General features: G+C 42.1%; 1 protein-coding gene and 1 long non-coding RNA gene across 9 annotated transcripts in view; one reads left to right on the top strand and one right to left on the bottom strand.

Moving 5' to 3' along the window:
• Positions 1-3,219: 3,219 nt before the first annotated feature.
• CDC14B (cell division cycle 14B) overlaps positions 3,220-12,329 on the bottom strand; it is a 51,874-nt gene continuing 42,764 nt past the window's right edge. For 2 of the 8 annotated variants that reach the window (XM_080972812.1, XM_080972817.1), the window contains exons 13-15: positions 8,757-8,873; positions 3,779-3,835; positions 3,220-3,505 (exon numbers count right to left, since the gene is read on the bottom strand). In XM_080972812.1, coding sequence (XP_080828938.1) covers positions 3,466-3,505; positions 3,779-3,835; positions 8,757-8,873 — 214 coding nt within the window. In that variant the 3' untranslated portion in view covers positions 3,220-3,465. Of the gene's footprint in view, positions 3,506-3,778; positions 3,836-4,112; positions 4,227-8,756; positions 8,874-12,329 lie in introns of those variants that run through there. The other 6 variants (XR_013977177.1, XR_013977178.1, XM_080972813.1 and 3 more) reach the window with 6 other exon arrangements.
• Positions 8,881-10,967, top strand: LOC308458448. Its single transcript, XR_013977424.1, has 2 exons — positions 8,881-9,231; positions 9,310-10,967. It is a non-coding gene; the product is annotated as an uncharacterized lncRNA (long non-coding RNA).

Below are 12,329 nucleotides of genomic sequence, written 5' to 3'. Positions count from 1 at the left end.
TCAAGGCCTTGCTGCTAATTTAGTTAAGTGAAGGCTCAAGCAATTCTGTCTTGGGTGTCAACCTCCCAGGATCAGTCTATCTTCTCCCATGGGACATCTTAAGCATTTCCTCTCAAGTTAAAGCAAAAAGCTGACATGGACTCTGTCTACCCTACACTGCAAGAAGCTACCAAATAGCCCTTATGTTCAGGCCTCGGATAACTGAAATATTGTTGCTTGTCTGTTTTTAGTAGTATTTGTATTTTCTACATTGGCTATCCCGTAAATTAGTGCAATATTTTCAAAGACAACAGGAGGAACTCTTTTGCAGTTATGTTGTAGAGAGGAATTGCAGTCCCAAACTTCAAGGGAATATTTATGTCACTGAAGGAAAAACCCCACTAAGTAAAATGGGGGGGAGGGATTGATTATCTCTTTTGAAGATGAATATCATCCCTATGCCTTTTGCAGTCCTGTAAGATCTGAATTTGCCCAAAACCGATTAGTAGACAATCGTTTCTTTCCCCCCAGCAACTCAGAGAATTGACAAGCCAAGGCTATATATCTAGTAGGCTGAGATCTCGGCTAATCTTTATCCCCTGCCTAATGGGATTCAATAGGCTTACATTTTGGAACTCAAAGGTAATTAACATGGAATGACAGAGTTGGAAGGGACCCCAAGGCTCTTCTAGTCCATGTACTGACCATAACTCTCTGGTAGCAACGCCCATTGTAAGGAAAGGCCAGAGTTGCTGTTCTAAAAGCAAATTATATTCCCATGAAGGAACTGGGCTTAGTTTTTTTTATATAAAGTAAGTTATGGTTCCAAATAAACTACCTTCTCACATCCTAAAATTCAGGCCCCTATGTATGTATATACTGATCTTGAGTATCAGTCCATTTGACACGATCAGGGGTTGGCAAACTTTTTCAGCAGGGGGCCGGTCCACTGTCCCTCAGACCTTGTGGGGGGCCGGACTATATTTTGGAGGGGAAATGAACAAATTCCTCTGCCCCACAAATAACCCAGAGATGCATTTTAAATAAAAGCACACATTCTACTCATGTAAAAATACCAGGCAGGCCCCACAAATTACCCAGAGATGCATTTTAAATAAAAGGATACATTCTACTCATGTAAAAACACAGAGATTCCCAGACTGTCCGCAGACCAGATTGAGAAGGCGATTGGGCTGCATCCGGCCCCTGGGCCTTAGGTTGCCTACCCATGCTCAAGATTAACGTTTTCTCATTACTTTTAGCAGACTGTATCTATTTGGATCCTCTTACTCACCTAGCTATACTGGACAAGATAAATGCCCAATATGAAATGAGTAGCAGCAGGCGACTAGACTTTGGGAAGCTTCCCAGTTACTTGCTGTAGATCCATTGGGCAGAAGGTGGCTTGGTCCCATGACCAAATAGCTGGGGATGATGAGAGTTGTAACCCAAGCATTGGAGGGCGACAGAGACATTACAAAGTCCTTACTCATAAATCACCTTTGCAGAGTAAGGGATGGGGACTGTAGCTCACCTTTTTGTAATTCTAGTATTTGGTACCATGTACACAGGCTGTGAAACCAAATATTGGCTCTATCAGTCCAGCATGATGTAGAAACATCACATTCTTTCAAATAATCTCCACGCATGAAGTCTGCAAATTCTTAAATGAAAGCCGCTACACCATGGAGAAATTTTGTAGTAACATGAAGCAGCACAGTGATTTAAAGTAGAATGCTGGAAGTTACAGGCCATGAATAAGGGAACCAATTTTACCGAATGTGTCCATTGTGGCAGTGAGAATTCAATCATAACATTCATGAAACTATAGCTGCATTTCTTGGCAACTGTTAGCAGCAACTTCTTCATGGAAACTATGATGGTTAGCAGCTTGCTCAATGTCAAGTGGCTAGCAGTCTCTTAGCAGATTTCTTTTTGCTAGCCCCACAGGGGCAGATACCCCCCCCCCAGCCAAATCCTAAGGCACAAAGCCAACGCCCTACTTAAAAAGTAGTAGCAACTGCCCTTAAGTAGATAGGTGTTCTTGTGCCAATTTCTGGCTCCCACAGCAATTTTTCCCTAGGCAGGAAAGAGCAGAGTGGAAGAAAGGCAGCATTCCTGGAGCAGGATTGTACCGCGCCTCCTGTCCCTTTAAGATCTAACAAGGTGGCCAATGCAGCTGTCAAAGTGCTATGTCCAATAACAAAGGACAGAAAGCAGCATCATGGTGCTTTGGCCCCATTCTTCCAACTTTTTAAAGCCACAAATGAAAATTAGCTTAGGATGCTCCAGGTACACTTGCCTCCAGGGCTGCTACTACTGCTTCTCCATTAAAAAAGTAATTTAAAGATGCAGCGTGTCAGACAAGGGGACAAAGAGGCTATTGCAACTCCAGTCAGAGCTCAGTGCTAGAGCCCGTGCATTTCTATTCAGAAAGTCCAGTTCAATCTCTGGCTTCCCCAGGTAGGGCTGGCGTATAGACTCCTGTCTGAACCCCTAGGTAGGCCAGGCATGGCCAAACTTGGCTCTCCAGCTGTTTTGGGACTACAACTCCCATCGTCCCTAGCCAGCAGGACCAGTGGTCAGGGATGATGGGAATTGTAGTCCCAAAACAGCTGGAGAGCCAAGTTTGGCCATGCCTGCTTGGAGAGAGACTTTCCTAGCATTGCTTTTATAGACATGAGGTGGTGTGTGTAAATATCTGCAAAGAAAGAAAAGTTACTAGGAAGCTCACCTTGCCTCCTGCATTTTGGCCCAAACCAGTAGTGTTAGGATAGTTTTTCTCTACCCGCACAGGAGAACAACTTTCCAAAGTGGCCCTAAAATACGGCACATACAATCTTTACATTTAAATTAGAAGCAGTAAATAACACAACAGACGGTGGTGTAACTTGAAGAGAAAAAAATAGAAACCCCAGAAAACAAAAACATGAAAATAAATCACAATTTGATGGATGCTAGTTTAGTAGTCTGTTACCGCTTTATAAAAATCCTACTAAAATTAGGATAGTCAAACTTTTATGGAGCTGTTTATGGGGGCGGGGGGGAATGAAGCATCACTTCTCTCCGCCTAGGGAGAGAAATTACATTGATAACTTACATATGTCATTCCAAATAGCTAAAATGCCACAGTCGTCTTGGTGGTTGACAGAAGCTAGATGATTGCCATCACATTTTATACATGAGCGCTGTACGGAAAAGAAAGCTCTTTTGATAACAAGAGTTATTCAGACCGAAGGCTAAAATTTACACGCTGCTTTTTATATTTGGGAATAATTTCCTAGCATTAAAAGTAAAAATGGTACAGTTTACAGTAATTTAGGGTCCTCACACAAAAGTTCTCTTCACAAAACTAAAACGTCTTCCAACTAAATATAAAAAATAGACCACTGCTTTTTATATATATACAAAACAGTTTCTTCCAATTGTTTTAATTGCAGCAATGTCCTGTTGTTTCCCTTGAATCCTCTTCCACTCTGATTGCTTTTAACGCAACACAGTTCTGGTTCTTGGGTTGGGAGCACTGCTGAAATGATAAAAATGAGGTGTGCAAGAGGTTAGATACACATGGCAAAACACAAACCAGCAAGCATTGCTAGCCAATATAAAACTAAGAAAGCAAACAAAAAAGGGGCTCGGGGAGGGAAAGGACCACTCACAGACGGCATTTTTGAAAGCGATGCAACATCTGTAGTAAACGAAAGCACAGGCCAAGCAACTCAGATTACAAACTGTGAAGCAGGGAAGGGGGGGCAGGGAGAGTTCAGTCTATAAAGGGATAGCAGTGGGAAGAAAGTACCATAAGCGCATTTGTTGTAAAGCATCCCTTTTCCTCCTTTCCCTCTGAGGCACCAGACTGTAGGAAAAGTAGAGAAAGAAAAGGTAAAGGGAAAACAGTTCTTTCAAGACCAGCCAGAGACCATGCATGAAGTACAATCGTGTAATTCAGCTTTCAGTTTAAACAAGGAGGACCAAATGCAACTAATGATATTAAAAGTAGATGGAGATCTTTTAAAACAAAGTGTGTGTGTGTCCCACCCCCTGCCCCCCCGCCCGTTTTTCATGGTTAAATGGTTAAACTATCCCTGAAATAAAAGTATTTCTTACTATTTAATGAATAGTGTAGGACTTACAGCGTATTTGATCCTATTCTTCAAGTGCCTTTTAAAATCCATTCTCTCTCCACTCATCGTGTCAACACAATATCTTGCTCCCTAAACTGCTATCTGTAGCAACATGGGACGACTCTTTCATTTGTAGCAAAGGTTTCCAGCCATTTTCAAGAGAAAGAGGGGAAGGAGTTACTTAAGCACTCTTGAAAACTGCGTAGGAGCTTAAGATCCGGGGTTTTTTTTCCTGAACTGGCTGATGCAATAAGATGCACCCGCTCCGTATAAGCGCTTGTGAACAACCCCAATATAGAAGCAGTTCTACATATATGTAAAGTGCTTTTCTAACAATGGTTGTTTCCCCTGCAATAGAATTTCTATGCTGTCATGACCCACAAAATGCCTGGTGGTAGTATAGGGCTTTCTCTGTAGGGCATCGAAGGACCTTACACAGAGCACCTGCTAAGGCTGATAAATGTGGCCTAAGCCTACCTTGCAAGATCGGTCACACAATCTGTCTTGCGTATGTACAACAGATCAGTGTCCTTAGAAGTTCAATCTACTGACCAGACCAAGGACTGTGGCACAATGCAGATTATGAGACTTGGGTATGGAAGGAGGCAAGGCTTCCAAAGGAAACACACTTATTTTCCCCCCCAGGGGCATTTGCTTTTCTGTTTATGCACCACAGCACTGGACCAAGGGCTACATAAAACTGCTGTGTGGCCAACATTGCAAGTTGCTTTTAAAAACAACTCCCTCCATGCCCCATTTGGGTCACCTGTATGTTTCTAGGGTTTGTTCTGACTTTTCCCACAACTCCAGAATTCACTTCTGTGTGCCTTACTTACTTCTGTGTGGGGAATACAGTGTGCCAAATCCCCCACTGTACATAGGACTTGAGAAAACAAGTTATAGAATTACTGGTCTTCACCCTTTACTGAAGGTAGGTGTGATCACCACTAAGTTGTATACCCTAGTTTAGAATTCCAGAGTATGGGCTGTAGCCAATGCCAGTTCTACTCAGAGAACACCCACTGATATCCCCTCTGCAAAGAGAAAATAGTCCTTCTATTCAGGAATTTGGACAGCTTGGCAAACTATTGTTGGGGGAAACCTGGAAACGGAAGACAGAGGGCATGATTTTGCAACCCATAATCTTCCAAACTGATTTTATTCTTTTTAACGCAGTGAAGCATAACAGATTCGTTTTTGTTATCTTCTCACTTAACATATCATTTCTAAAATTTCACAAGATAGGATGAGCCACATCACAAGTGTGCCTTGGTGCCTTGGCTGGTTCCTGGATTTCCATTCTCTATTAAATGTTTGATATTATTTGAGTGAAACAATTGTGCAAAAGGCTGAACAAGGGGAGCGTCCATCACTATTAAAGGTGATGCAGAAAATTGAGGTGGGGAATCATTTTAGGTCCGAAGGTTACACCCTCACAGGCAGCCAGGGGTAATATTCATGCGAGTCTTACCACTGTGCAACAGATTACAGTCCAGCTGCGCAAAAAATCAGGTTTCTACACATACACCTGTCCATTCAAATTTGAGCCAAACAAGAGGCATTATCACAGTTTGAGCACACCTTCTTGGTAAAGCACTTAGGAAGAGGGTGACCTGTTGGAGGAGGGCAGCTGGAGGGGGGCATGTCTTGAGGGCCAAAGAAAGAGGTCCAGAAAGCCACATTTATGCCTAGGCCTGAGGCTCCTCACTCCTGATGTAAATGACTAATTTCTGCTACTCAAACACCAGCATACAATTCCTCTCTAACCTCGGTTCCACTAAAGTCGAAAGAAATATGGCTACCACAAAACTACAGCAAACTGTATATTGATATATTATCCAAAACTGGTTTGAAGTCCATATCTTGCTAGCGGTTTCATAATTTTTGACCTGGGAATATATCGCGAATCACGATGTGTGTGTGTGTTTGGGTGTGCGCTAAGCAAAAATCATAATGTGGGAAAAACCATGAAGCCAGCCAATGCTCTCGATTCCTGCAGCCCGTTAACTCTGCCTGCTCAGCTTCCTGCAGGAGGCAGCAAATCACAAGAGCAGGGGCCAGCAAAAATTACAATGCGGGAGAAAACATGAAGCTGGCCAATGCCTCTACATAGCTCCATCCTTATTTCAGATGTTGTGATTTATCAGTATATCGCAATGTTTAGCCGGTGATGGTGAAAACCAGATATTGCCTGGCCCTACTGTGTACTATTTAAATCACAATTATCCAATGCCTAAAATATCCAATTCATGCAAAGATTTAGCCTGTGGACCCTTAATCTACTGACCCAAGATATCTTCTAAGGAAAGGGCCTGTTCAGATGCAACTAGGCTTGAGCTTTGTGCCTGCATGTTCTGTTCTTGCACCACTTTTTCTCTCCTTGGCACATCAAGATTGAAGACTTTCTTGGTTAACCAAACCTATAGGGCAGAATCCTTGTTGCACAGCAGAAATCTGCTCAAGTAAGAGACTTCACTTTCTCTTCTCCCCCTGCAGCCTCCCTATTTTCTTCAAAGGGTCCTCAGAGAGAAAAGAGAAGGGAAGGGGGGGCAGTTTGTGTATATGGTTTCTGCATATCTTGTCTTAATAAGGCAAGATGTAATATCTGAATCTGGTCAAGTAAAAAGTGTGGAGATTGAAGGCAGAGATCTATTAGAGTGCAATGAAAATAGAACGTTAGGGATATTTGAAGACGAAGAAGTTCAGATAAAGGCATAACAAAGATAATAGCAAGACTATGCAGAAAGGAGCCAGCAAAATCAGCAGGTTTTGAGAAACTGGTTCATTGTTCATTCTGCTTCAACAAGCTGAATAAATAGTTAGTGGACTGTGAAAGTAGTGGAAATACGAATAATTTTGAAACAAGCAAATATTAAAAGTAAAAGCAGGAATTATTTCTGCTGAAGCTGTTTAGAAAAATAAGTATTGTCCAGATAAAATTTCATTGACATTGTTAGGATGGGTGGCTGTTACGGTCATAAGGTGTTTCATTCACTACACAAGAGTAAGGCCATGTGCCTTGATAGCACAAAACAATATGCTGCAGCAAATGGATTCAGGTGAAGGGCTAGTAGGAAACAGAAGAAAAGAACAGCTGGAGAAGGGGAATGAAATGCTGGATAGAGGGGATAAAGCTTCTCAGCAAAAGGACTCTCACCAAATACTTCCAAGGAGGAACGTAAATCTTTGCCAAGACAGGACAACCCTGCTGCCTTGGAACTAGTTTGTGTGGTTAGAGGGGGAGGGGGAGCATGGAAACCCAGACTAGTATCTCTACTGCAAGAATACGTTTCAAAATGCACCAACAACCACCAAATTTACACCCCCCAAAAATAACATGCATTTTTTCAAATTCTGATGTAATACGATTTCTATTTCCTTCTGTTAAACTAATGGCCAGTTTAATATAAAGTGCTTTGTTATAAAAAAAACAAACCCCTCCAATAGTTCTAAAATTAACAACGGCATAGCTACTTGAGTGTTTGTTTTGTTTTTGATGATGTGCACTTATGCACCAGCAGCCATCATCTTACAAGAAACGTATTCCCCTTCCCTTCTCACACAGGACAATACCAAAATGGTGCTTGCCATCTACAGTTCTTTTTTCAAAAAATTAGCACCTGTATGTTTTTCAAATTGGTGACTGATTAAACCTGGGTATCTTTCAGTCATTCAAAATATATCTTAAATACACTAATTAAGCAACAAAATCTTGCAATCCTGTATGTCCAAGTCTCCCCCCCGCCCCATCGCTTTCTATAAACACCATGCCTCCTGCTCAGTTCTTTAAGGCCTTTGCACCTAAGTAGAGGAGGCATTTATGTAATTTTCATATTCTTATAACTAAGAGACTCTCTCACCCACACAGAAGTCTTTTAAACTTGTTTTACAAGGGGAGGCTGATGGTATAAAAGCATTCTTTTACTGATTTACTTCAGCTTACATTCAACCTTCATACGTGGCTTCTGAGGTTGTCACCCATCCAGGCAGTGGCCAGAGTTGGACCTGCTTAGCTTCACAAAGATGGAGGCTTCATGTGCCTTCATGATACATGTTATTCAAAACATCCACATTTAACTCAAGTAGTTCTGTCTTAAATACAGTTTTCCAATACATTAGCAAAGGATACTTGGGCCCAGGCTGGATGCAACACCAAACCACATTTTAGCTTTATGTGTGTGAGCAGCCGTGGAGTCCTGGTCTCACATGCTCCCCCTTCCTCTCTCCTCTTACGAGTCATGCCGTAAGGAGAACATCATCAGCATCCACTTCTACTTTTAAACTAACTGGCAAGAGCTCTGACTATAGTTTTAAGTATGCCAGGATCACAAACCACAATTTGACGTGGGCTTATTTGAAAAGGGGACCCCCGCCTCTCAAAAGCTAAACGTAGTTCCTCTCACCCCTCAAATTCAGATACAAAAAGAAACAGGTTAGTTCAAAACTTAAAGAGGATGCTTCTGACCTCATGGCTGTGCTGAAGGAGGGAAGGGGGAATCTGTGAACTCAAAGCTCACTGCTACTTGCACTAAAACTAGGGTTCAGTGTTTGTCTGAAAGCAGCATTTAATTCAAGCAGCAGAAGCCTGAATTTTATTTAAAGTTCAGCCTTCATTAATTGACAGTGTCTGCAGGGCAGCACAGTAGTTCTCACCTTTTAAAACTGCCTTTTCTTGCAGTAGACCTGGTTGTTCTTTTAGAATGGCCTGAACTGTCAGAATTGCTAGTTTCAGGCTGTTTACTTTTCTGAACACTGGACTGCAGAATTACCCTGAAAGGAGTAGGAGAAAGAAATTACTTAAAAGTAAACTGAAATGTACATAATGTACGAAGATAAATATGGCATATAGTTTTCTACCTAAAAACGCCTACCTAAGATGCCTAAAAGACTGGATTTTGTGGACAACTGTTTTTGATCTTTCCTCATTGAGTGTGTGGTAGTATTCAGATATCGGCTCTGTTTTAAATCCACTAAAACTTTTCATTCAGAGTATTAATACAGCCAACCATTTTGGGCTCAAGTTTTTACTTCCAAAACAGAGAAGCAAAGGGTTCTTTCTTTCTTTCAAGTGCAACAAAAGTGCCTTTATGGATCCTACCATACAAACATCTCTGCATTACTCCTGAATGTCCCAGACAAGGCACGGGTGACCACACAATCCAACATATGAACTGATACTAAGAAATATCTAAATATTATAAAGGAGAAGTCATTGCCTAAGCTTGACCACTGGAGTTTATAACCAAAGAAATTGGTTTTTATACACACAGAAAAACCAACTGTGAATCCCTTCATTGGGGCTCAGAATTTGAAATGAACTCTAGTTTTCAAAAAGTTATGTGAACCAACAATTTTTAAAAAAACAAGATAATTTCTGCTTTGTTGCTATCCTGTTCTCCTAATGTCCTTGTTTTGATTTCATGCTTTCCATAGGCGGTGAAACAGGAACAAACTTCTCCTTAAATTCCTCCACTTCACTGCTCAGTTATTACTGGAAAGGGGAGAGATTTCATCAGCATACATTACCCAACTGTATTCCCTCCCCTCCTAGCTGGTGCATGCTCACACAGCATCTTGGATAATCATTTCCAGAGGGTGATGCTTGGGGAGTGGTCTTTGGCCCTGTGGAGCCTTCAACGTAGGGTTCCTCAAGGTTCAATTTTATCCTCTATGCTATTTAACATCTACATGAAACCGCTGAGTGAGGTTATTATTCAGAGTTTTAGAGTACGTTGTCAGCAATGAGCTGATGACACACAACAATTTCTCCTTTACATCTGCAGGTGAGGCAGTGGATGGACAGGACCACTGTCTTGCCTCGGTCATGGACTGAAGCTCAATCCAGGTAAGACCAAGGCATGTCAGTGGGCGGCTCCCTAGACTGGATGCCTGCTCTTGATGGAATTACACTCCCTCGGAAGGAGCGGTTGGATAGCTTGGGGGTAACTCCTGGATCCTTTGCTTTCGCTGGAGGCTCAGGTGGCCTCAGTGGTGTGGAGTGCCTTCCATCAGTTTTGGCTGTTGACCCAGCTGCACCTCTATCTGAACAGGGATGACCTAACTTCTATGTTCTGGTAATCTCTAGGTTGGATTACTGCAATGTGATATATGTAGGGCTGCCTCTGAGGATGGTTTGGAAACTTCAGCTGGTGCAGAATTTGGCATCCAGGCTGCTCACTGGGGCAGGACGGTTTGAGCACATTACGACAATCCTGGCCGGACAGCACTGGCTGCCGATTAGTTTCAAAGTACTGGCTGCTGATTCAAAGTACTGGTTTTGACCTACAAAGCCTTAAGTGACCCAGGACCACAATGCCTCAAAGACCACCTATTTGAACCACCCTGGACCCTGCAATCATCATCTGAGGCCATTCTTCGTGTGTCTCGTCCACGAGAGGTCCAGGGGGTAGCAACATGAGAAGAGGCATTTTCTGCAGTGGCTCCCAGTTTGTGGAATGCTCTCCCCAGGGAGGCTCGTCTGGCACCTTCATTATACATCTAAGGGCATCAGGTCTTCTCTTCTACCAAGCCTTTGGCTGATTAACAATTCTATGTCCTTTTAAATGTGTTTTTTTGGGGGGGGGTTATTGGTTTGCTCTTTTTTTGTTCTTGTTTTTATTATGCATTTTGTGTTTTCATTTCATTTGGTATTTTTATGTTGTGAGCAGATGAAGGGCGGTATACAAATTTAAACAAATAAATCCCGTATCTGCATGAAGCAAGATTCAGCTCTGATACTGTAGAAGAATTTGCCCCCATCTGTTCCTGTAAGCAATTAAGTGGGCTGCAATAATAGTTCTGTTCAGTGAAACTTTCCAGGAGGGACAATGGCTAGGTGACTATGGATTTCTTTATTCTTACTTTTTTAAAAATAAATAAATATTAGTGCTTATATTATTGATATGCTTTCAGTTTATTTCTATTTATTCCATTCTTAGCCACTTTAGAGATATAAAAAGGCATTCCTGAAAACTTTAAAAGTACAGTAAAAATTCAGGTCAGCTATTAAAAAAACATTTTCCTGCACAAAGGGTATGAACCAGTCATTGAGATGACAATTAACAGATCAATCCTAACTTACCTTTACACCAGAATTGGGGAAGAGTGATCAGCTAGTACAATGGGAACCAGATCCACTGCTCGGCTATTTCACAGTAACCAGAGCAGGAGGTGGGGGACAACAGATTTCATCCCCCTGCCAAGGGCTGCAATAGGAGGGAATTAACTATGGCCACCCCATGACAGGCATTCAGTTTCAGTGATTCTGTGAGCATGTGAGGAAAACAAAGGGCCTATGGTTCTGGTGTATCCACAGCCAGCCCCGATAAGTCCCCTTCTTACCTCCTCCACCCAACACCACTGGTGGAAGGTCTATGCCAGTGGAGATCTAAGTGTCTTCTCACTGGTACACCTCCATCTCCATCATAGCAGCATTCCACCAGAGCATATAACCTATTAAGCTAGTAAGCGTGAGCAGAGTTAAGGACTGAAAGTTGCAATGAAGCACAAGCTGCTCAACACAAGACCTTCTTGTTAGAGATACAGGAAAATGTGAAATATTCCAAAGTATCACTAGGGGGCATAAGGTCTTGTTCCTTAAATCGGCCCAGTACAATCCAAGACACAACAAACTTTCCTTTTTCATAAACTATTTTACGTTTCCATCCTAAATCAGACAGAAAGGTGGGATTTAAGATTTTCATACGCGAAAAAATCCAGAATACCTGCAATCCAAAAAATAGTTTTCCCCTTTTACATTCCTTCACTTACAGCACAATCCTATGCAGCCTTGTTCACAGGGAAGCACGCATAGGATTGCAAGTTTCAGTGTCTGACCTGTACTGCCCTGACAAAGCACTGTCTGCATCTTTTCAAATCCATAATCTGAGAATCAAAATCCAGCACAGATTACTGAGGCAAGGTAGGTATTCAAACCTAGTCCAGAACTAGGAGATGAAGAAACCCCAAACGACCTTTCATATGCTGATAAAAGGGAACACCAGACAAGAAAAGAACACCATCCTGCAAATGCCTGGCAGTTTTCGATGGGCAATTCTAAAGCACACAAATCACAATCAGTTTTTCTTGTAAAAGCAAGTAGCCCAAGTTCCATGATGCCTTGCAAAAAAAAGGGGGAAGGGAAAAAGAAGAAGGCTGTAAAAGCTTGGTGCATGCATTTATGAAGGAGGCGAGAAGGTGAACTTCTGTAAAGAATGTAATAGGGAC

Source organism: Podarcis pityusensis (genome assembly GCF_964106645.2).
Source record: "Podarcis pityusensis genome assembly, chromosome: 11".
Taxonomy (NCBI): Eukaryota; Metazoa; Chordata; class Lepidosauria; order Squamata; family Lacertidae; genus Podarcis; species Podarcis pityusensis.
The sequence above is the reverse complement of the archived record's forward strand: the minus strand, read 5'-3'. Positions and strand labels throughout refer to the sequence as shown.